Source organism: Camelina sativa, chromosome 13, assembly GCF_000633955.1.
Source record: "Camelina sativa cultivar DH55 chromosome 13, Cs, whole genome shotgun sequence".
Taxonomy (NCBI): Eukaryota; Viridiplantae; Streptophyta; class Magnoliopsida; order Brassicales; family Brassicaceae; genus Camelina; species Camelina sativa.
The window spans coordinates 185,499-208,550 of NC_025697.1; the positions used below are offsets into that span (position 1 = coordinate 185,499).

Here is a 23,052-nt window from a genome sequence, read left to right on the forward strand (position 1 = left end):
TTTTTTTTTTTTTTTTTGGGCTTCCAAAATCTCTCGCCTGCCTGAGAGGAATATTCAGATTTTAATTTGGTTATATATATATATATAAATTGCAACAAAATTGTACTATAAATTGTCTCCAGTGATGGCATTCCTGTAATTAAACAGTTCGTATTTTAACTATTTTTAATAATGGGATCCGATCCAAACAAAAGTTCTAGTCAAATTAGTGGGCTCAGTTGGGCTTTTCCCGAGACTTGGAAGTTGGAACATACCATTATGAAAAATATAACTTCCGGCCAAAGTAACGGTGAGTCCGTGTAATTAAATTTTCAGATTTTACGAAAATGACAAATAGCGTTAAGACTTTTGAATACTCTGATATGTTTGTTTCCCATGAAAAGCCATTTAGATTTGTAATTTAAAAAACAGATTCCTACTTTTATGAAATATTGCTGCCAATATATGTACGTTACATTCATGATATATGTACCATAACATATATCTCACGTGAAATCAACAGATATCAACTACATATTTCGTGGTGCAAGTCGTTAGTTATTACGTTTACCTTAACTACCTCTATGGAATCGTTAATAAAACTGATTTAAGTATAAATTACTTTAAAAAATATTTACTTGCACAATACAAATTCAAGAACTAAAATATGTAGTAAAATTAATAAACAATACACTAATAAAAAAAAAAAAAAAAAAAAAAAAAAAAAAAAAAAAAAAAAAAAAAAAAAAAAAAAAAAAAAAAAAAANGCAAAAAGATATGAACCATATATCACAATATAGAATTAAGTAGTCTGAGAATCTGAAAATGATTTAACATTCTAGAAGTTGGTTTTCTTAGATTTATCATATGTTTTTTTGTTTACTATTGTATATATATGGATCGATGGGGAACAAGCTAGCACTCATTGTTGTTACCCTCGAACTTCGATTCCTAAAGCTTAAGCATTCGTATATTATTATTATTATTTTCACATTAAGAACTATATTCTTCTATCATTGAAATGTGGCATAAAGTATTTGATAAATAATTGAACATATATAGCTTACATTGTCGTCATTCTGTGATTAGTTGTATTGGTTTCGGCTGCAATTGAGAAAACAGAAAATCAATATCATAGTGAATATTTCATACCGATCGAACAGTAAGTAATGCAAAGAGAAACTTACTTGAGGGTGAGTTAGAGACAAAGAAGCAGGCCGCAATGACAACATAACACAAGAGAAGAGCCAAGCCTTTCATATAGTGCGACGTACCATCCTATTAATAATCGTATAATAAATATATTCATAAAACTATATATTTTACACAGCCGTAAGAATCAAAGTATATATACTATATTTAGTGAGTACAGAAATGAAATTGCACCTGCAGTATTAAGGAAGTAACAATAATGGACAAGGCAAGACAAGTGGTCTCAAGGAGGTTGAAGTTAAGGTCCATTTCTATTCCCATTATCCATGCCACTAACACTGTCACTGGTACCTACATTCAAATTTGAAATTAGATTGTTGTAAGGAAAGTGAACCACAATGAAATATTTTCTTAGTATTAGTACAAGTTTATGAAAAATGAAAAATAATATATATCCTCCATTGAAGATAACCTATATACCTCATAATTGAGCCAAGTTTGTAAACCCCTAAGAGAAGTATTTGTTAAAAAAAAAAAATTGTTAAATCGATTTGCCTACCACGAACAAAGCAATTTGCGTTGCAGACCCGAGAGCAATTCCAAGGGTTATATCCTAATAAAGAGGTTTGATGTGAATGTTAATGAACTAATTATATGATGTAATAAATTAGGGGGGAAACGAAGTAAAACATACGAGTTTGTTACGGAAGGCGAAGATGACAGCTCCAGCATGCTCAGCTGCATTACCAACAATTGGTAACAATATGATTCCTATGAATCCCACTGATAATCCCCACGAGTCTGCTGCGTCCTGTCCATTTCATATTTACTTTGTTTTATAAAACTTATAATGGAATTAATCGAATTTAAGTATTCAAGAAAATACTACATTAATTAACAGACCTGGATAGTGGAGACAAGGTACTCGGAGAGCAAAGCAACGAGAAGTGTCATTATAATAAGCCAAAAAATCGCACTCCACATTCCAATAACGGCTTCTTCTTCTTCTTCCTTGATTCTCACGTCATCGTCATACACGTGCTCTTCTTCTTCTTCTTCTTCTTCTTCTTCTTCTTCTTCTTCTTCTTCCCTCTTTTATATAATTAACCGACGCACACACATATATATAGATTATAAGAAGCAGCACAAGATATATGATTCATATTGTGAAGAGTAGTATAAGAGAGAATGTCAGTGTGAGAGAGAGAACCTGAGGAACAGGAGGAGGAGGAGGAGGAGAGAGATGAGAAGAGAAGAGGTGAAAGATGAGGAAAGCCAAGTAAGCAACGAGCATAACGAAGCTGCTTACTCTGGACAACACAACAACAGCTGATACATCGTCTTCACCTTGCATTGTGAATCTCAATATCATTGGTAGTGTATGACACAAGAGCGCCAGATACAACAACATGCTATTCATTTCTCCCTGTCTCTGTTCTTGTAAACAATTACGAAACATATGCATGATAAGATGATACATATATTTAAGGATCGGACTAATTAATTAAATTCAAAAGAGTAAATTTTTGAACGTACTGAGTCGAATGATTGGTGTTTGCGGAGATTAGAGAGACCACCAAGGAAGAGGGAAGTGCCTAAGACGAGGAGAAGATTGGAGAGAATAGAGCCAAGAAGTGAAAGTTTCACTATTCTCATCTTCCTTTGTCCAACCGCTAGAATCGCAATTATCATCTCCGTGGCGTTCCCACAAGTCGCGTTCATTAATCCCCCAACTTCACACATTCATTAAAAAAATTCCACCATTAATTTTCCCATATATGTAAAACAGTTTCACATTACATTAATTCCAATTTCCTTAGTTTGTTTATTTAGCTTGCATGTCAATAATGTTATCAAATCCAGAATAATCTAAAAAAAAATAAAAAATCATTTAACTTCGGTTTTGTGCTGGATAATCCGGCCGGTTCGATTCAAATGGCAACAAATAATAGTCAACGAAATTTAAATGATCACCTGTTGGACCGGTATGGAAAGCAATTTGCCTGTTTAAGAATTAAAAAATAATAATATTTGTAGATAATTAATAACGCTATTATTAATTTTAAAATAAATAAAAACGTTATTTAGTAGAATGAAAAAAAAAAAAAAAGAAGAATAATTATTACTCTGTGAGGAAACTGATACGTTCGGCCAAAGGTGTCAATCCCAGCAAGCTCAACGCAAACACCCACGCCTGTTTTTTGTTTTGTTGGTTACATGAATGAAGGGATAATACCTGTTTATTTGTTATGGTTTGTAAAAAGTTGAAAAACTTACACGTGGACATCTATAACGGTGAGCGACAACGGCGAGAGGAACGGCCGGGAAGAGAATGAACAGTTTGGTGCCGAGAAGAACTTCTTGAAGATTCGTCAAGATTAGTCTCACAAATTCCCAACGAACTCTCGAGATCAGCTTCAGATCCGATCTCTTCCTTATCATCGACGACGCAGACACCGTTCTCCGCACACGCCTCGACGTCTCTGCCGTCGGTTTATCACTTCCTCCGCCATTCTCTAACAGAGACAAATTCCGAGACGGTTCCGCACTGATCCAAGACATTTTATTCGTTGACTCTCTCTCTCTCTGGTAAAAAAACCCACCAAAGCACCTTTTTATGTTTTTCCCTTTGAATCTGTTTTTTTTTTCTTTTCTTTTCTCAAAATCTGATTTTTTTTCTTTTTCTTTTTCTTTCTCGGTTTTGTATTTATATTTGTATAAAAATTAAAACAGAACGCGTGTGAACGAACGTTTCTTTCTATATCCTTTTTTTGTTGTTGTTGACGTCTTTGTATATTATTTTTACATTTTTTGGTCAATGTTTTTGTGTCTATCATTTATGTCAATATATCATTTTATAAAAATACAAATAAGATAAAGATATACATAAATCTTTATAAGGTTGTCAAAAAAAAAAAAAAAACTTTATAATATAGGTTTAGATCTTCACAATGTATATCTCTTGTATATTTGGATATATCCAACCAATGTATTCAGAGCCTGACTAATGAAATTGGGGGCCTATACAAATTAAGAAAAAGTTGCACTTTTTTTTGGTAAAATGACAATTTTTCTAGGTAAAATGACATTTTTACTTTCATAATATCAAAACCTACAAAATAAAAATATATCATTTAATAAAAAATCTTGTATAAAAAACATATTCCTAAAACTTAAAAAAAAAAACTAACAAAAACTTCAATTTTTTTTAAAAAGATAACCATTTTTTCTTGTTTCTATTAAAAATTTTCTTTAAATTTATATATTTTTTTCATTCATATATAACCCAAAAAAAAAAAAAGTGGGGGCCCCTTCTAAGTGGGGTCCTATTGAAATGTTTCAAAAACATTTGTTCAAATCGGGCTCTGAATGTAGTATAGATACATTACTCATGAATAGAATGATCTCTACGGAGTTTTACCTTTCTATAATGAGAACTACTATAAGAAGAAGAAATGAATGGCTTCAATCCCGCGCAAGTTGCAACTATATATATAAATGATTTGGAATTTTTGTGTGTCTCCTTGCACATGTTGGACTCAATTTTTGTGTGACTTGATGAATACTTTTTATAAACTTCCTATGTGTTACTAACGAAATGAAGAGTGTACGTAGGGGATTAATTTACATGCATCGATCCTCATAGATTAAACAAATCACACATCTCGATAACGGTCATATAAGTGAAAACGCGAAAAAAAAAAAATTGGAGTTATGTGCGGTTGACTCATCTAAATAAGTTGCATTAGTCTTTACGTGTGTTATTCCCCCACGAAATTTACGAATCATCTTCTATAAACTAATTATTATATGAATTTATGTCTTTATCTTGCGAAACTCCCTCGAAATTTCTAAAACTATTTGATGTATGTATCAATAGGTAGTCTTAATATAAACTAAGTGGTTTCGAATTGAATTTTATATGTGACATCCTAAAAATACCATAAAAATTGTAGAAAAACGTTTATAAAGACATTCTAGAGTACCAAGCGTCGGTAGTTCAATTGATAAAGACTTTTTGGCAAAGTTTAGAGATTGTTGGTTCGAGGAACACCGCTTCGAAGATGACCATATAAAATGATCTGGTCCTGGTCTGCGGACCAAATCAAAAATTCAACTCGGTTTAATTTATATTAAATTATATTCTATATTTGTCAAAAATAAATCTATACCATACACTAAAATTTTATTCCATACACACAAACATTATAAAATTGTTACATTACGTCGGTCTGATTTGGGAACAACATACCTGATCACTCTCCATAATAGCAATCAAAAGAGCAGAATGGGTGGTCTACCTGAGATGATACTACTATCTTTATTTTGTAAGGACAACGTCTTCGGCAAGTTTTGCATATAGGTCGAGTTGAATAAGTGTTGGGAAGAACATGGACCGTTGTTTTGTCCCAGTTTACTGTGCGAGTTTGTCCAGCCTTCATATACGGATCTCTTCCTAGTAAACAGTCGATGTGAAGTGTGACTCCACACTCATTGCATGAATATAACCCTTTCCTTGGATCTATATCTTCCTCGCATATTTCGCACCCATAAAGCTCATCTTTTGCATCTTCTTCGTAAGAGAAATAAAGCAAATGCTCGTCATGCTGGTACCTTGCTGTATGTGGAAGAGTGGCACAACGAAAACACAAAACAAAATCGCATTTCACACAGTTCAAAGGTTGTGGCTTCCATGATTGACAGATGGAACATATTTCACCATCGTATTGAGTAGAGGTAACGAACAAGAGATGTGGGTGAGAGTGATGATGGAACGGCTCAGATATAGAAGCACAAAGAGTATCTAACACCATATAGTTACACATCCCTTGAATACCACATGCATATGCGAAACCGCATGAGTATCGTCGACATTTCCAACATTGAAACCAACTTGTGGTGTAACTGAGTTCTAGAATCAATGGATGAACATGCAGCATAAATTGTTTAACACGAGGAATATATGCACATGATTCATGTAAAATGAAATCATCACATTGCAAACATCGATACACATTACCACCACCACCATCAGCATCATCATAACAAGGAAGTCTGCACGCTTGACAATGCTTGCTTTCATTGTGAATTTTTTTTTCAAGTCGCAACTGATGACCCGGATGAGTGGGATGTTGTATAATCCCATCCCCTTTGTCCTCAAACACTTGAGATTTTTCATATGTTTTTTCAGGCTCTCCTTCAAGCTCTTTCCCGTCACACACATCACTTTGCATGGCACATCTAGAATGCACAGCATAAACGCATCCCACCTTCATGCAAGAGTATTCTCCGTAATTTTGTTTTATCTTTGCATGACAAACTCCACAATCAGTCGGGTCTTTGTAAGGAAGATTACAAGTAAAAGTGAGGCGATGATCGTGACGAGATACCTTTATGACATATGGTAAGTCAACACATCGTTTATGGACAATGAAATCACATAGGAGACATACATATAAGTAACCGTGATCGCCATCCAACCCACAAACATCGCAAATCAAAGTGGATATCCTTGGGAAGTAATGAAGGGTATGCATATGCCTTTTCGGATTGTTTATAGTAAGGGATGCTGGTTTCTCCGCACAGGATGGATGGAGTGAAAAATCGCAAAGAGAGCAGTAGTAAAATAGCTCGTGATGGGCCCTTCTACAAGAAGAACATTGTGTATGTTGTGAAGGTTCGGGAAGCCAGAGAAGTTGAAGAGGATGTTTTGGATGATCAGAGGAATGGATCTCGGAAGGAGACCTAACACATTCTTTGTGGTACTGATTTCTGCAATAGCTGCAGAAATAATAGGTTTTACCTATCATCTCTATCTGACAAGCCCAACAATAATATATTACTTTGTCCTCTTCACCTTCTTTTTTGTTGCGAAGAAGCAAGGAGTGATGATGATTGGACTTTTCGTCTTCAGCATCAGAAATGAAATAGGAACTCTTGATTATGTGATGGATTTTCCCACTAATTGTTGTCACTTTGCCATCTTTATCTTTTTCAAATCGTTCTACAGGGCATAAGAGACGATAGGAAGAAGCGTGCTCAAGAGGATCCATTGGTTTCTGGTAGTTGTGACGACAATTGGCTAAAGCTATAGGGTTTATATGTTCGTGTTATTTCAAGTTTGTATCACGGCAAGTATCACAAATTATGTTCTTTTCTTAATGCCCCATTTTTAAAAGAAAATGCTTAGTATCGAAGGGAAACAGAATATATTCTATGTTCTTTTCTTAACTAACTGGTCATTAATTGTCCCTCTTTATGTTCAACTGATCTTTAAGCGAGAAGCCACACCAACTGAGGAATGATGATGATTTGGCATCCCTGTAATGGTATCTCATTTGACCATAACTTTGACCCAAAAAGCAAATCGAAATGAGCTGCTAGAGAAACAAACAGAACGGTAGTTTAGAGGTGGAAGATTCATGAGTTTGTCAACCTATTCTTCAGAGGTTGCTTTCTCTCTAAGCTTGATGCAATAAACTCGGTTTCCGAGATGCTTCACCTGGAGGCCAGCTTCTTCGCAACCAGTAAAGAATAGAGACTCATCGTCTTTCCCAATCCTTCGTCTCCAGCTCATTAAGAACACCGGACGAGGCAGTTCTGTGTCTGCTCCTACAGGTAAAAAGAGTAAATGTTGAGACTTCTTTTGGTGTGGTGACAAAAAGAAAGGACGACTGACCATTTAGCTTGCATTCTGTTGGACTAGCGGCATTGGTTGGTTTGTAGGTTTTGAGAAGAAAAGTCAGAGACTTGATCAAGTTTGGGTACTGTTTCACATCTGCGAAAAAAACAAAATGTAAAAAATGTATAATGTATAGATAGTTTTCCAAAAAAAAAGAATGGGAAAGGGGTGTTTACATAGAAGTATATCACTAGCTATGATCAAATCCCAATCTGGTTCTGAGATTGGAAATTCATCCCCCCATGTATCTGTCATAATAGACAAGAATATAAAAAAGAGCAGACATAATCAAGTCAATACTTAGCCATTTTACTAGAGATAAGATAAGAATGTGGTTCATTGAGAGAGTGATAAGCAGGGAAACTCACGCTTGATATGAGGCAGGGAAGGGATAATCTCGTTTGCAATACAGTTATGAACAATATTATCTTCAATCTCTTGATCATTGTAATCCGAAGTAGTTATGTCGAGATTGAACTCTTTCTTAAGAAAAATAGCTAGAGCCCCTGTGCCACTGCCAAATTGATGATTATAAGTACAAAAAGCCTGATCAGTGGACTCTGACGACACTGGCATATAAAAGCAGTTTGTAACTAAGACTCAAATCAATCATAGTTGGGATGCAAGGAAGTACCTTCCAATCTCGAGACAGCGCCGCCTTTGGATCAAGTGTCGATGCTGCAGTAACCAATTAGCAAAGGCAAATGTACCTGGCCACAGCAAGTTTGCATTCAGCTGATGGAAACCAAATTCCCGGATTTGCAATTCCTACTCAAGATTCAAATAACAACAAGTAATCACAATCACCAACACAGAACTGTACTCTCTAGTAGTTTAACTACTAACTTGTAACTATTTTTTACAAGGAAACATGATTCCTCAGTTAAACCCCCCCCCCCCAAATCAACTTAACCACTACTATATTAACTCAAAATCCCTGAAATCAGAAGTTCGAGTTTCTTCACTCTTCAACGGAGAAGATAAAACTAAAATAGGGAATCGATAGCAGAGTAGGATCGAGGATTGAAAAAAAATTACAAATCCAGGAAACTGGTGATTCCTCTCAACGAAGCTCTGGCTCGTCTCCGTCGTCTCTCCATCTGAGAAAAACAAAAATACAGCTTACTTCGCTTTATATATATGATACTCTCTCTACGATCATAGCAGAAATAGAAAGAGAAGAGGTATCACTGACCGGAGAAGTCACCGTCGGCGGCGAAGAGGGACGCCGGCGAGAAGAGGGCTATGTCCATGTCACTCGTTGAGTTGTTTGTTTAGGTAGCGGAAAGACTGGTTTGATCGAACGGCTTAAAGACGTGTTCCCATCTCTGAGATCCTCTGGCCGCCCTAGAGTGTCCGGAAATTTCCTAATTCCGTGCAAAATAAAGTCCAATGTAACCTTAAAAGCCCATTAGGGCAACTAAAAGAGTACAAATTTCAGGCCCATCTCCACATTTGCCATTGATGTCTAAATTCGTATGTTATCTTTTAGCTCTGAATATTGTTTTCTAACCGGAACCAAACTTTTGAACCGAATTAAATTTGTCTATATAACCCACATTAAAAAAAAAAGTACTGTATTAGGTTTCAATTTGAAAAGACTTCTCCAAACCCTAGTCAAGATGCCATTGAGATAAGGAGAAATTATGGTTTCCCAACTATAATACAAATGTGGCATGAAGTCTCTTGTCATCTTACCTCGAGTATCACTCACTATAGACACGGATAACTCCAAAACCCGAATTTGTTCTGATAATCTAAACTCTTAACCAAGTAACGGTTACGAGAGAGTATTGGAAGTAGTACAAAAGACCATGAGAAGACAGGCGACACAAGAGATCTTTCTCGTAATTAATCAAACAAAAATAAAACAATAGATACAAGAGAAAGGAAAAGAGAGGAAAAAAAAGAAGAAGAAGAACAATATTACATTCAAGTGAAATGAAACCAAACCTCAGCAGAAAATAGAAGTAGAAGAAGAGAAGCTTTTTGGGCAGGTGCTTGTTCTTATAATATAAGACCACTTGCAAAGATCATGAGACCAATCTCGGTATAATTGTGGACAGAGCAATCCTCAGCAGCACGCAATCGATCCCAAAGACGAGGAAACAAAGAGGATAAAAATAAATAGAAGAAATTTACATTAGGTAGAGAGCTGGAATCTACCGCTCGGCTTTTTCCTTCTCCATCCCTGCCAAACAATACCCACCAAGAACATGAGTATAACGATTTATGACTTTTGTCACAAAACTATATAATGCAAAGAACAGAACACCGAGGATATATGACACTTACAAAGGCAATGTAATATAAAAAGGTCAGTCCAGCGAGGGCAACAAACCCGATTTGGAACACATTGTACCTGAAAGATACCAATAAGAAGAGTTGATTTTCATTAGTCTTATGTACACATTGAGACCTATATCTGCAGAAGTCCAATATTACTTACTTGTAGAGGTACTTAATACCACGAAGAGACTGCAAAGTGTGGCCAAATATCTCCTGTGCGGCGGTGGCTTGAGCATAATATCCAAATGCAGTGGCGCAGAATTGGATCACACTGGAGTTTCAGTGAGCCACAATAGCCAATTGTAAGAATTAAGGTTACTATGTATATACTTTTGATGCTTTCAGCTGACGGGAAATATGAGAACTAAGAAGTCTACCTGATAGAACAGAGGAGAATGAGACCAACATTGAAGAGGAAAGAGTTCATAAGAGTGGCTCCCCATCTGCAACAAGTAAATTAGGCTTCTGAGAAACAAAAAGAAAACAGAAAGATCTCTGAAATAGCAACAGCATTTCAAAACCACAAGATAAATTACTTCATTGGATGAATGGTAATGAAGACCAGCTTCAAACCAAGCATCATTGCCCCAGCAATAACAGCAAGTAGGAGGTAGAAACAGAAGAAAGCAAATGCAGCTGTGCCCAGAAGACCTAGAGAAGAAGAAAATGTCATATGTATCAACATAGAGCCAGGTCAGACACAAAAGAACATGGTATTGAGTAGCATAATAGGAACAGAAAATGAAGTTACCCCAGACGTCATCCAGTTTAATGAAAACTTCATTAAGAAAAGGAGAGAGTGGAGGGTCAACAAGTAGATATATGATGATGTGTGCAATCCAAGCCACAGAAACAATTAATCTTCAACAAGCAAAAGAAAAAGATTTATTTAATAAGAGCTTAACGGAGGGCTTATAGAGTGAAAGTACTAGAAGATTCTGTAAAATACAAACCCTAATATTCCAAGAATAAACTTGGCCAAGTATCCCAGGACAGTGAAGGCCCAAGCAGTTTCTGCCTGGAAAATGAACAAGGTAAGGGACATGTTGGATTATAGAATTCTTTCGATAGATAAACTACTGAGATACATATAGTCATCTACTCATCTTACCTTCTCTCCTTGCGGATACATCTCTTCTAAGAGGTTCACATCTTCTTCCAATTGGAGCAACTCCTGCAGGGTACATGAAAACCAATGAAATCCAATTAAGAGCAGTTAAGAATTCAAATCCACAATCAGGTATGCATAAAGCTGCCAGTAGTAGTGGGCCTATAGCAGAACTGGTTTCTATTTTCTAGCTAGATTTTTACTAGGAAAGATCACCTAAATAACTGCACCTACGGCCAAAAGCCCCTCTACACATCAGTAACCAATATCAACAGACGCATCGGCCAAGTTTGTGGATATGGAACATATTTGAAATAAGACCCCAAAGCTTTAGATATGATGGTGTACCTTTTCAACTGCTTTCACATTTTTCCTCCACTTCCTTCCCTTAGCACCACTTCGTTCTTCCTGGTGAAGTGCATCAGCTGCTTTCTTTAGTTCTCTTGCCTTTTTACCTAGTTCAGTTGCTTCCTGGAAAACATTTAGATGACTTTTCAGGCCACAAAAGACTGACCCAAATACATTCTTTAGAAAAGCTTGGCATGAAGACAACTAAAAAACCAGCACAATGAACCTTTATATACTGTGACCGAGTGATAACAGCCTTTGGTCGTCTGATGAATGCGGTGATAAGTCCCAAGGGTAGACAAGCAATACCAACACCACCAAATATCTAAAACATTTAAGATAAAAGAGTTTATCTTTAGAGGAAACAAAAAATGACAGCCACCAAAAGTCTTTTAACTACAAGAGAACACAACCAAGCCTCCTTAATATAAGAAAGATAACATGCCTTCCAAGACAATGAGGTGCAACTTTTAACACAAACACCTAACAGAGGAATGTACATACCGTGAAGAGCACTGACCCAACAATTGTAGCTAGAGCTACAACATATTCTGGAAACGTAGTACGCATGGTCCACGTCTTCTCAGATGCAGCATTAGCTGTATATGCTGAGCACTGCCAATCGATTAAACAAAGGAGCACGAACAATATGTTACACTTTGAAATATACTTGCATAGAGACTAATGAGCGATAAACTGATACCAAGAATACAATAAAAGATCAAGTATTACCTGACGAGCAGTGTTACCAATGCAAGGTTGATTATTTGAAAACTGCCATGAAGTAGGGAAAGTGGTTGTGGCAGAAGACAAGTGCCTGACAGAGAAGTCCACCTTTCCAATGACTCCTAAATAATAGATTGTAGAAGCACATTATAAGCAGAAACTTAAAGATCACGAAACTACATGCAAACTTGGAAGCCTCATAGAAGATTAAAAAAAAAAAAAAGAGCTATGCTCATGTATGTAAGCCAAACACATAGGTGAGGAAGGACTCTAAAAAGAGCTGGGCAAGACAAAACATCATTTAATGATCTCACATCACTATGTAAATAAGAAAAACATCAGATAATCACCCTTTTCACAATCCCACTAATGGTCAATCACTACTCCAACATAATCTCAGAATTTTCATCAAACCAGGGGGAATACGAAGCTCAAATCTACAAAAGAAACCAAAGCACAGTAATAACTAACCGTATAATATCCCAAGCACCAGAGCACAAACAACAGCAGTAGTAACCACCCAAATCAAAGCACTTTTTATCCTCTTTCCAAGACTCCTGCAGTAAAAAACGAAATCCCACAAAAAAAAACAAAAAACTTCAGCAACTCTCGATTATCAACTTAACAAACTCAAAAAATATAAAGTCGTGGAGAAAGAAACAAACTTGTCCTGGTCGCCTTCATAGAAAAACATAGCGAAGGGGATGATGAAGAAGACAAGCACAGCGTCGATAATGTAAACGGCAAGCCAAAGATCCTTCATGGGCAAAGTGAGGTTGCAGGCGCCGTTGTAAATCGAATGGCGACAAGCATGCCGGTTAGCCACATCGGCGGGCAACATGAGAATAGAGATCATAGCAATGGATAACCCAAAGACAACAACGAATTTGGGGAAATAAGCCTGGTTCGCGTCATCTGGATGCTGGTAGTTGACGAGGAGGTAGATGCTGGAGATGAAAACAATGACGCAAACCACGATCGCTACTATCAAGAGAGCGAGATTGAAATCTCCCATCGCGTCCCAATGTTACGAGAGGTCCTTAACCCCCAGGGCCTCCTAGGTTGAGAGAGAAAGCAGCAACTCGATTCAAACAAAATTAGGGTTTCTTTTGAGGCTTCGAATTTTGAAATTGAATTTGGGGATTTTTTTTTTTTTTTTTTTTGTAGATCTGTTTTTTTCTTTTTCTTTTCACCTACATATGTCGAAAAACCAACCAGGTTGGAAAAGACAAACGAAGACTGCGTCCGGGTATGTGAACTCGAGTCTGATAATTTACGTATAAGCCCCTCTCTTATATGTCATATTTACTAAAATACCTTCGATTGTGACAGATGGGTATGGGATGTTACAGTAATTGTCTAAGACGAGACGAGGAGGAAAATGTTTTACTTTGTCCAAAGTCGTCTCTTTTTCTCTCTCTCTCTCTCTTAAAAAATTGTGGGTGAATCCACCGTTCAACGAGCGTGACGATGAAGAAAGAGAAGAAGCCGACCCGTCGTTCAAATCTCTGTCATCATCGTTCGTTCCTCAACATTAACCCCAACCCTGCGTTTAGGGTTTTACCTTCTTCTTCTTCTATTCGATTTCTTCGTTCCTCGATTCGATTCGATTTCGCGACATGTCTCTTCCTGATTCCCTCGCTTCGTCTTCTTCTTCTTCTCCTCCTCCTCCTCCTGTGACCCGCGAAGAGACCGGGTATCATCGCTTTGAACACGCACAAGATAGTGGTTTTGATCAACGTGATCGACCACCATGGAATCGTACCGAGTACGATTACCGCCATGGGAGCATTGTTGCATCTGAGAACGTGAGGGATAGTTCGACTTCTTCTGAAGACCCTTGGTCTTGCGTTGTCGTCGTTGCTACCTTCTGTATCTTCGGTGAGATTCGAATTGTCAATCTATGCTTTGCTTTGTTTCCCTTGTGTGAATGTTTTTTTTTTGTTGATGATATTTGTGTTTTGTCATTGAATTTGAATTCAGTGTCGATGACTTTGATTCTGGGGCTTTACGGCACCACCACCGTATGGTTGGGACCAAACTCTTCGTTCCTTATCAAGCCAACTTCAGTGTTCGTCCAAAATGTTATTGTATGTTCCTCTCCTCTCATGCATTAGGATCCCACCATTGTCGTCGAACTTTCCTGATATCATGTTTCTTTCTCAAGGTGGAAGAATTAGGGAACAAGGGATCAGGTTTGATACTCTATGGATTGAACCAAGCCCCGCAGCTTGATGTTCCGGCTAAATGGTCTGAACTTCACTATCTAGCCGTGCCAAATGATTCTTACAAGGTCATTAAGCTCTCTCTCTCTCTCTCTCTCTCTCTCTGCTATCTAGAAATGGCTATGCAACGGGTACTGATTCCTTTTTGTTTTGCTACTCGTTTCAGTATTGGATACAGTATTTGAACAAGGGGTCACGCTTAAAAGTTTCATATAATGTTGAATCTGTGGGTTCTTCCCTCTACCTTGTGATAGCCCAAGGTATGCTAGAGACGATTCCTTTTTTAATGATTATTACTTCAGTAAGTTAGATGGATGCTCTTATATTCTTTTTGTTGGTTACTTTAAGTTAGCGTCACAATAGTTTATTGGCAAAGTCGTGTGTTTGGTGATGTTTTGGTATCCACTAAGAGTCTAAGACAGCTATTAATTGGCTGTGTTTGCCATCTATTAATGATTTGTCTTCTTCCAGTAAGGCTTCTACTCGAAATCATTCTTATCACTACCTTTGGTGCATTGGCTACTGTAGTTTGTTCCTTCCCCTGATTTGATGTTTGAGATTTCGTGATGTATTCTGGTCTTTATTGGCTGTCAATAAGAAATAGTTGTTTAGTAATTCAGCTTTTTTATGCATTCATAATCGAAGGTGTGGATGGGCTCTCTGAGTGGGTACAAGACCCTACACGTCCAGACACCACTTTATCATGGCATATAATCTCTGGTAAGCAATCAAGACTTTAACTGATAGGTTTTAATTCATAATATTCATGAGCTCACTCACACTCTACCTATTTTATTTTGTGACAGATAGTGGTTACATTGAGCAGGACATAACTAAGTCGTCGAGCTATTACGTTGCAGTAGGCAACGTATACCTGAATGAAGTGAAGGTAAAAAGCTGAAGCAACTCATGATGATATATGTTAAATGTTAAATTTTTAGGATAAATTTTTGAAACAAGAGCCTCAATTGTTAGTTTTACTGCAGTATTTTGCCCCTTTCTAATCCGGAGTAGCTCTCTTTTTGTCTTAATATTCTCACACAATATCTATGTTCAGGCGACGATTGACATTCAAGTCGAGGGGATATTGTATGATACTACAAATGCTTATTACAATTGCTCTTTCCCTAACGACAAGTGCACTTTAGGTGTTCCATTATTTGGAACTAATGCTGCGGTACTAACATCACCAGGTCCAAAGCTGGTATGTAGCCCAATTCTTGTCTTTCTATTTCACTCTTCCTTACGAACGAGTTCATAGAGCAATACAAAATAGTTCACATTGTTATGTATGTATATTCCAGAAGAAATCTTACGAACCAGTCTGAATTCAACTCTCTTCTTGTTGTTCAGAACAATTCTAAGAATGAGTTCTGCGCAAAACTCTCATATGAACCAAGGTGGATTGCATACATGGTTTGCATGGGTAATGCTCTTTCTGTTAAACTTTTGAGTCATAGCAACCGGTTTTTTCGTTAAGACTTATATATAAAATTTTGCTTTTCTCCTGGGATTTTTTGATTACAGGTGTAGTGACAGCACTCTTGTTAATTGTCTCGAGTCTTTTCAATAAACGACAACCAGTCTCTGAAGACGAAACTGCTGATGAAAATGATGATGTAGCTCCTCTAATTCCTGGCAAAGACGACGATAACTCGAGCTGGTGCTCGTCCTACAGTTCTATCTTGACAAGTACTGAGGAACTGGAAGGCGCACATGGTGAAGGCCACAGTAGTACAAGATATCTCTGTGCGATTTGCTATGATGCGCCTAGAGACTGTTTCTTCCTCTCTTGTGGTCACTGCGTTGCTTGCTTCCAGTGCGGGACACGGTAATAAATAACCCATTCCTTCCATTTTTTAGGATAAAACATGACTTCGTTTAAACAATATTAGGATATGATCTTTTGTTTGGTTTTAAAATCGGACTGGGTTAACATTAATGATGACTTTTAAAAAATTGGATGTAATACGCAGGATAGCTGAAACATCAGGTTTTTGCCCTGTATGTCGTAGGAAGATCAGGAAGGTGAAGAAGATCTTTAATGTCTAACACCCAACAATGCACGTTGCTTGCTGTTGTTTCCTCGCATTACCGTATCTGTTGTATAGATGTAAAGACAAGTGTGGGATGGAGAAAAGCCATAAGAGTGCTTGTTTCTGTGTATGATGTATGGATTCCGGAGTTTTTCTCGGCTTGATTGTACTTGTAACCATATATCGTCGAACCCGGTTCATCCAAAATTATATTTTTTTTCGATTCGATAACTTCAGCGCCATTTCTTGTTTATAGTTAACTAGTATTAGACCCGTACCTTGTACGGGAAAAAGCTTAGACATAAGAATCATGTGCATCTCCTAAACCTCTCATCACTTTTCCATCTACACCATTATGCTTTGCATGTATGTAGCAGTTAATTTTCCACCTTCAAGAGATCAACGTACATACACAAATAGTATAGCAAAGTAAAAAAAAAAAAAAATCGCTACGCATATTACAAAATGAAAATACTGTAATGCAAATTACAGTCAAATTTATGTTTATCATGATCGGATAATTCTAGTAGGCATTTAAATAACACAGAATTAATTATATCACCAAACTCAGCAGTTCTTGTTCCGGTACATGAAAAAAAAAACATCATGTTTAGTTGACGCACCTGCTAGAAAAACCATAAATTCAGCTGATGTAATTGTTTTTTTTTTGTCAACGAAGTTTGCGTGAGTTTGTTACCGTAACAAAGTTTGAGCTCTTGTCAATTGCTTCAGATTCCTTACGCCTCCGTCTTTTTCTCTACCCGATATGAGGAAAGCAAGCATCTATGCTATCATCTTATTCGATGAATTTAAAGGGTTGAGTAAAGATCTATTGTGAAAATCATTGAGGGCTTTTTGTTTTGCAGAAAAAAAAAGAAACAAAGATGGTGTCCATGGTTGGTAAAAAAATAGAATGGTCTGGATGATTGTTAAGTTTTTTTTATTATTTTACAGTGGTTTTATTTTGAAATTGCAGAGATCGTGGAGGAGTGGGAGGACAGTTACTCAAGAAAATTCAGGTTTTTTTCTAACGTTTTGCATTTTTGTTGTATTATTTTTTAGGGGAAAAATGTCATAAAATCCTCAACTTACCAAAACTGTTGAAAAAAGCATGAAATCTAGATATGATGAAATAAATACTTAACTTTTATTGATTTTTTGGATAAATCTCAAACTCTTGTTGACTCTGCCAAATAAGACACGTTGAAAAGTCAACTAACAGACTAATTTAACGGGTTAAGTCAATGTTAACAAATTCAGTTAAAACTTCAAAACGACGTCGTTTTGCTTTTTTTTTTAAAAGTGACATACATGAGTTTTGAACCCGACACCTTTGAAGAAAACATGGGCTACTTAACCATCTGAGCTATAACAATTAACAATTCATTGGGCACAAAAGTTAGAAATAATTTAAACTGATGATTTGGGAAAGAGCTGATCGGAAACGAATCAGCTCGTAAAAGAGTTGTTGATCTAAACGAGTTGACTGAGAGAGGTGGTGACGGATGAGAAGAGAGAGAGCTGAGTCGAGGTTGTCAATGTGGTTAATTGAATCTGAATTTTGAACTACTCCATTTTCTGGGATTTGAAAGATTTGGTTGTTGATGTGATTAATTGAATGTGAATCTTGTTTTTTTGGCCCAAGTTTTTAGTCGGAAACATCTACTTTCGTTTAATCTCTACATCTAATTTTGGTCGGAGATGCGAGATCGAATCTAGGGTTTCGAAAAAGGAAAGAGCTTCGACATCAACTGCTGTCGGAGAAGAGGCGGTGGTGGGGAGGAGAGTGTTGCCGCCTTGGATGGATCTGCCGTACTAACAGGGTTGTGGTGAGAAATGGAAAGAAGAAAGAGAAAGTGAAGCGACTTTAAGTATATTTGTTTGTAGAACAACAACATTAAAGTATTCTAGTCCAGTGGTTAAGTAAGTTGTTGTTGTCTCTCATAGGTGATGAGTTGGAACGGGTTCAATCTCATTTATGATTGTTTTTCTTTTTCTTTTATAAGCAAAACGACGTCGTTTTAATTGAATATATAAGCATTGACTTCCGTTAAATTAGTCCGTTAGTTGACTTGTCAACGTGTCTTATTTGGCAGAGTCAACAAGAGTTTGAGATTTCCAAAAAATCAATAAAAATTAAGTATTTATTTCACCATATGTAGAGTTCATGCTTTTTTTCAATAGTTTTGGTAAGTTGAGGATTTTATGACATTTTTCCCATTATTTTTTAGTTATTTTTAAAAAATAGAAAATAGAATATGATGTGGCTTAATCTTATTGGACATGTGACTTGTGGTTTATAGGATAAAGGATGATTATGATGGACAGGATGGGTAACAAACAACATATAGTATACACCAAAACCTGTGTAAATTAATAACGTTAGGACCATGACATTATTTTAATTTATAACGATATTAATTTATCTAAAAATTAATAATTATTATTTTATAGTGTAAATTAATAATTTATAGATATATATTTTTTCTTTAATTTTTATAAAAAATATGAATTATGACAATTTTAACAAATAAGATTAGACTTTTGGATGCTATCAATTTAGAATTGAATTTGTAATATTTATAAAACATTACTAACAATAAATTACAAATACTCTGAAAATGATGCATATGTAGAATTTGAATACTTAAAAAAAACTTTTATTTTTATGACATGTTATAGATTATTTTCTATTATTATAGTTTGAAAATATATCATAACAACTGTTTTATAGATATGAGCTATAGGAGAAAATTCAAAACTTTAAAACATACATATATCAACATATATATATATATATGTAAATTTACATGATTATTAATTTACGATATTATTGGGACCATATTTTACATGAGAATTTCAAAAAAATATTATCTTATTACATTATCAAATTTTGTTATTTTTTATATTAATCCAACTTGGGACCAACAAAAATTATTAATTTATAGTGTTTATTAATTTACAGAGTATTAATTTATAGAGGTTTTACTGTATATAGATGCGAATTTTGACCCAAAGAAAGAAAAAAAAACAAACACTCATGATGCTCTCTTTCTCATTTGAGAAAATTAATTACTCCAAAATTTTGTAGCCAGTCCATTAAAGTCAAGGCTTTCAAATTCTATCTTCTTAATCACATTAAACTCTTTGATGATCCATTCCAAAAGCCTCGTACCCCTTAGTAGTTGGAGATATTGGTACATATAACTAACCATTTGATACTTCCGTCAAATAAATATTATTAGTTTATGACATATCTAAAATAAGACAACAAATACGAAGAGCATAAAAGTTAGCTTAATTTACCTTTTCTAGTCCAAATATAGTGAGATTCATAGAAATGACAAATAACCGGCCTAACGAAGTGCAGCTATATCCAGTACCATAACCAGCATCTAAATAAGTAACACATCTGTTTTCTTTGAAAAGTGCATACAACGATTCTTTGCCCTTTAGAAATAAAACACATTAGGTAGTTAGGGCATCTCCGGTAGGACATCCTAATCAACAGAGTTGATTATGTGATTCAAATCAAAAACAATATACCACATGAAAATTTGTTGTAAACATGTCCGGTTGGATATGTATGAGCCTTGAGTTGTTCAAGACAGAATTTATCACTTTGGTTATGTGATTCAAATTCTGCAACATAGTAAAGAATGAAATTACAAAATGAAGTTTGTGTATCTGTTATAAACAAATGAAAGTGGCAATTAAACTTAAACTTGAGTCAATGGCACTAATCTATCTTTCCATGGAGGAGATGTTCATAAGAGGTGCAATAAATATTTGTGAAAACCTGAAAATGAGAAGAAAAAAATAATAGACTCTTGATTCAGGATGAGTTGGAAGAAAGCACATGATCCACAATTCCACATTAGTGATCCCTTAGGGGGAGGTATTGGTTTAGGATTTAAAAAGAATTTTAATGACTTTAAAAGTTAGGTAAAATATGTTGTTATTCAATCAAAACTTTTAAAAACTCTTTAAAAATTTGGTGTTATTGGTTCTGGATTTGTAAAAAGTTATCTAAAATCTTGATAAATCTAGTGTTATTGGATTAAGAGTTTTATAAAGTCATTAAAAGTTTTATGTTATTCAAGTAAAACAAAAGAATCTTGGATTGTTAATGAATTCAAATTTTATGTTATTGGTTTAGGATTTTATATCATTTCCTTCATAACAAAAGTCATGAAAACTCTTTCATCAAACAGAAAGATTTTACAAGATTAGAAAAAACAAATCATCAAGATTTTAAAATACTTCCTAAACAATCTCTTAGAATCCTTCATTTTTAACTTTCAATTTTCTATGATTCTAACAATCAGCAAGAACATAAAGTCATTAAAATTCTTTCTAAATCCTAAACCAATATTTCTCCCTAACAATTATTTTTTTATTGCAAATACTTGATATATAATATAAGTATATTCGTATTTTGCTTTATTTTAAAAGGTTTACACCAGAGTGACATGTGTCAAGTGGTGAATGGTGAAGACACATAATTTACATTGTTCCCAAGCACACTATATCTTTCTTTCCGATTGGGACACTCTCTGGCCTCACGGGGTACTGAATTTTGATTTCTGGCAAACAAATCACGACCCCCTTCGGCCTCTCTTCTTCCACCACCGTGCTCTCTCTCTCGCATCGCCTTCTGCTCCTCCCTCCGGCCATTTGTCTCTTCTGCGAGCAAGTTCGTTTCTCTCTTCTCTATCCCCATCTTTGTTTTTTTTTTGTTCATCATCACGATCTCCTGCTAATGTTCGTTGCACTGATCTATCAATCCCGATTACAAAATTCGCCTGACATGTTTGATAATTTTTTTCTAGATCGTCTTCGAGGAATCTGCGTGCTAGGTTTTCTACGCCTTCTTCCTCCCCTAATTCCAGATCTGTAAGTTACCCTGGCACCGTAGCGGTTTCTGTTTGATAACCTTTTGATATGATCCTCGTTTTCACTTTGACTCTTTTTCAATTTCTGCAATTCGTCTGATTAGATTCTAGTATCGTTGAATCAATCGCTCTGTGGGCAGTCTATTTGTTTTCGATTGAACAACCTAGTGTTTATACGTTTGATTCCGTAACTAGTATCCCTAGTCGACGTCAAATCCATAGAATGACTCCAAACATTGATTTTCGCCAAAACTGATGCCAGAGTTTTGGATCTCTATGCGATCCTAAGTTTGTTAACACTAATGTAATCGTCTAATTCCTGAATTTCAACATTTTTCTTGCCTATGACAGCGTAAGGTAGAAGCAGCTGAATCCGGGAATCATGATGTCCTTCGAAATGAATGACCGAAAAAGTACGTCTACATTGTGATTTCTAGAAATAATGCGTTATCCGTGCCTATTGGAAGGGATGCTTGTTACTATAATTACACTTAAAACTATTCGTGCTATTGGAAGAGATTCATGTTACTTAGTTATACTTATTACGTTATTGAGTGAGTAGATCATCCGATGTCATGTTATTGTTGGGGAATCCATTTATTTTCCAGTATATTATCATCAGGGTGCAAAGTTATTCCTACTGAACTTGGTTATACTTTATGTGATTTGAAACAGAAATTGGGTTAGGGCTGACAGGATTTGGAGTATTTTTCTCGTTTTTGGGAGTAGTCTTTGTCTTTGATAAGGGATTACTTGCCATGGGAAACGTAAGTACCTCAGATATCTTTGTTTTCTCATGCTTTGACCACTATTCTTGCAAAGTACAAAACTAAGAGTGAGAGAGCTTGTTTCTTTTCATGTTTTCTCAGATTCTTTTCATCTCGGGTGTTAGTCTAACAATTGGCTTCAAGTCTACCATGCAGTTTTTCATGAAACGTCAAAATTATAAGGTCTAATTGCTTTTGCCATCTTTCTGTATCTTGTCAATATCTCTGGATCCGTCTCAGATATATCTTCACATATATATCCTTATACGCATGTTAATTTGGCTTTCCATATTCTCCACTCAGGGAACTATTTCTTTTGGCGTCGGTTTCTTTTTTGTTGTCATTGGGTGGCCAATCCTGGGAATGATGTTGGAGACCTATGGCTTTTTCGTACTCTTCAGGTCCTTTTGCTATTTTTCTTCTTCTTTACTGATATAGCTTGTGGGAATGTAAACAGATACTAAAAGCGTTTTGTATTTCAGTGGCTTCTGGCCAACCTTGGCAGTTTTTGCTCAGAAGATACCAGTTCTCGGTTGGATCATTCAGCAACCATATATTAGATCGGTATGTGTCCAATTCAGAATTCACTAATAATTGTCTTTGCATGAGACTCGTAGACTTCCACTACCACATGCTGTTACTCAATGTTATCAATAACAATTTATCCATGTGAACTGCTCAAAACCTGGTGAGATAGATGTATTACTCTGATCCACATACAGAAACAGAACTCATGTGATTCCCAGTTTGGCTATCCAAATTACAATGGATCATTCTCTCATTGTGTCTGATGATCTTGAGTTTCTAGGCCTAGTGTTTTGTCAGTCTTGAGTTTCTAGGCCTAG

The 23,052-nt window shown here is 35.9% G+C and overlaps 6 protein-coding genes across 8 annotated transcripts in view; 2 read left to right on the forward strand and 4 right to left on the reverse strand.

Annotated features, from left to right (window-relative positions):
* On the reverse strand, nucleotides 757-3,777 carry LOC104734153 (vacuolar cation/proton exchanger 4-like). The gene is made up of 11 exons (XM_010453677.1): nucleotides 3,409-3,777; nucleotides 3,258-3,325; nucleotides 3,106-3,134; nucleotides 2,668-2,864; nucleotides 2,342-2,563; nucleotides 2,035-2,223; nucleotides 1,826-1,942; nucleotides 1,691-1,744; nucleotides 1,366-1,482; nucleotides 1,167-1,257; nucleotides 757-1,083 (listed from the first exon to the last, which is right to left on the reverse strand). The coding sequence occupies exons 1-11, from the start codon at nucleotides 3,691-3,693 to the stop codon at nucleotides 1,043-1,045; spliced, it is 1,410 nt and encodes a 469-aa protein (XP_010451979.1). The 5' UTR covers nucleotides 3,694-3,777; the 3' UTR covers nucleotides 757-1,042.
* On the reverse strand, nucleotides 5,301-7,245 carry LOC104734155. Its single transcript, XM_019234396.1, has one exon. It carries the CDS (start codon nucleotides 7,182-7,184, stop codon nucleotides 5,388-5,390), a length of 1,797 nt encoding a protein of 598 aa, XP_019089941.1. The 5' UTR covers nucleotides 7,185-7,245; the 3' UTR covers nucleotides 5,301-5,387.
* Nucleotides 7,326-9,154, reverse strand: LOC104734154 (protein N-methyltransferase NNT1-like). 2 transcript variants are annotated; one of them, XM_010453679.2, is made up of 7 exons: nucleotides 9,009-9,154; nucleotides 8,852-8,913; nucleotides 8,448-8,581; nucleotides 8,182-8,327; nucleotides 7,990-8,061; nucleotides 7,811-7,909; nucleotides 7,326-7,737 (listed from the first exon to the last, which is right to left on the reverse strand). In XM_010453679.2, the coding sequence occupies exons 1-7, from the start codon at nucleotides 9,064-9,066 to the stop codon at nucleotides 7,568-7,570; spliced, it is 741 nt and encodes a 246-aa protein (XP_010451981.1). In that variant the 5' UTR covers nucleotides 9,067-9,154; the 3' UTR covers nucleotides 7,326-7,567. The 2 variants fall into 2 exon arrangements, with proteins under 2 accessions (XP_010451981.1, XP_010451980.1); XM_010453678.2 differs by having other exon boundaries at nucleotides 7,326-7,743; nucleotides 9,009-9,152.
* Nucleotides 9,540-13,458, reverse strand: LOC104734156 (LIMR family protein At5g01460-like). Its single transcript, XM_010453681.2, has 14 exons — nucleotides 12,950-13,458; nucleotides 12,756-12,841; nucleotides 12,291-12,406; nucleotides 12,063-12,173; nucleotides 11,785-11,883; nucleotides 11,559-11,681; nucleotides 11,214-11,276; nucleotides 11,056-11,120; nucleotides 10,854-10,963; nucleotides 10,639-10,753; nucleotides 10,480-10,545; nucleotides 10,263-10,373; nucleotides 10,109-10,175; nucleotides 9,540-10,004 (listed from the first exon to the last, which is right to left on the reverse strand). The coding sequence occupies exons 1-14, from the start codon at nucleotides 13,297-13,299 to the stop codon at nucleotides 9,957-9,959; spliced, it is 1,530 nt and encodes a 509-aa protein (XP_010451983.1). The 5' UTR covers nucleotides 13,300-13,458; the 3' UTR covers nucleotides 9,540-9,956.
* On the forward strand, nucleotides 13,672-16,776 carry LOC104734158. The gene is made up of 10 exons (XM_010453682.2): nucleotides 13,672-14,165; nucleotides 14,268-14,374; nucleotides 14,452-14,577; nucleotides 14,676-14,769; nucleotides 15,155-15,229; nucleotides 15,316-15,398; nucleotides 15,567-15,713; nucleotides 15,863-15,935; nucleotides 16,037-16,340; nucleotides 16,486-16,776. The coding sequence occupies exons 1-10, from the start codon at nucleotides 13,904-13,906 to the stop codon at nucleotides 16,559-16,561; spliced, it is 1,347 nt and encodes a 448-aa protein (XP_010451984.1). The 5' UTR covers nucleotides 13,672-13,903; the 3' UTR covers nucleotides 16,562-16,776.
* LOC104734159 (vesicle transport protein GOT1-like) overlaps nucleotides 21,101-23,052 on the forward strand; it is a 6,994-nt gene continuing 5,042 nt past the window's right edge. The window contains exons 1-7 of one of the 2 annotated variants that reach the window (XM_010453683.2): nucleotides 21,101-21,241; nucleotides 21,378-21,441; nucleotides 21,792-21,853; nucleotides 22,116-22,207; nucleotides 22,310-22,390; nucleotides 22,511-22,608; nucleotides 22,690-23,011. In XM_010453683.2, the coding sequence (XP_010451985.1) occupies nucleotides 21,823-21,853; nucleotides 22,116-22,207; nucleotides 22,310-22,390; nucleotides 22,511-22,608; nucleotides 22,690-22,798 (411 nt within the window). In that variant the 5' untranslated portion in view covers nucleotides 21,101-21,241; nucleotides 21,378-21,441; nucleotides 21,792-21,822 and the 3' untranslated portion in view covers nucleotides 22,799-23,011. Of the gene's footprint in view, nucleotides 21,242-21,377; nucleotides 21,442-21,791; nucleotides 21,854-22,115; nucleotides 22,208-22,309; nucleotides 22,391-22,510; nucleotides 22,609-22,689; nucleotides 23,012-23,052 lie in introns of those variants that run through there. The other variant, XM_019234390.1, reaches the window with a different exon arrangement.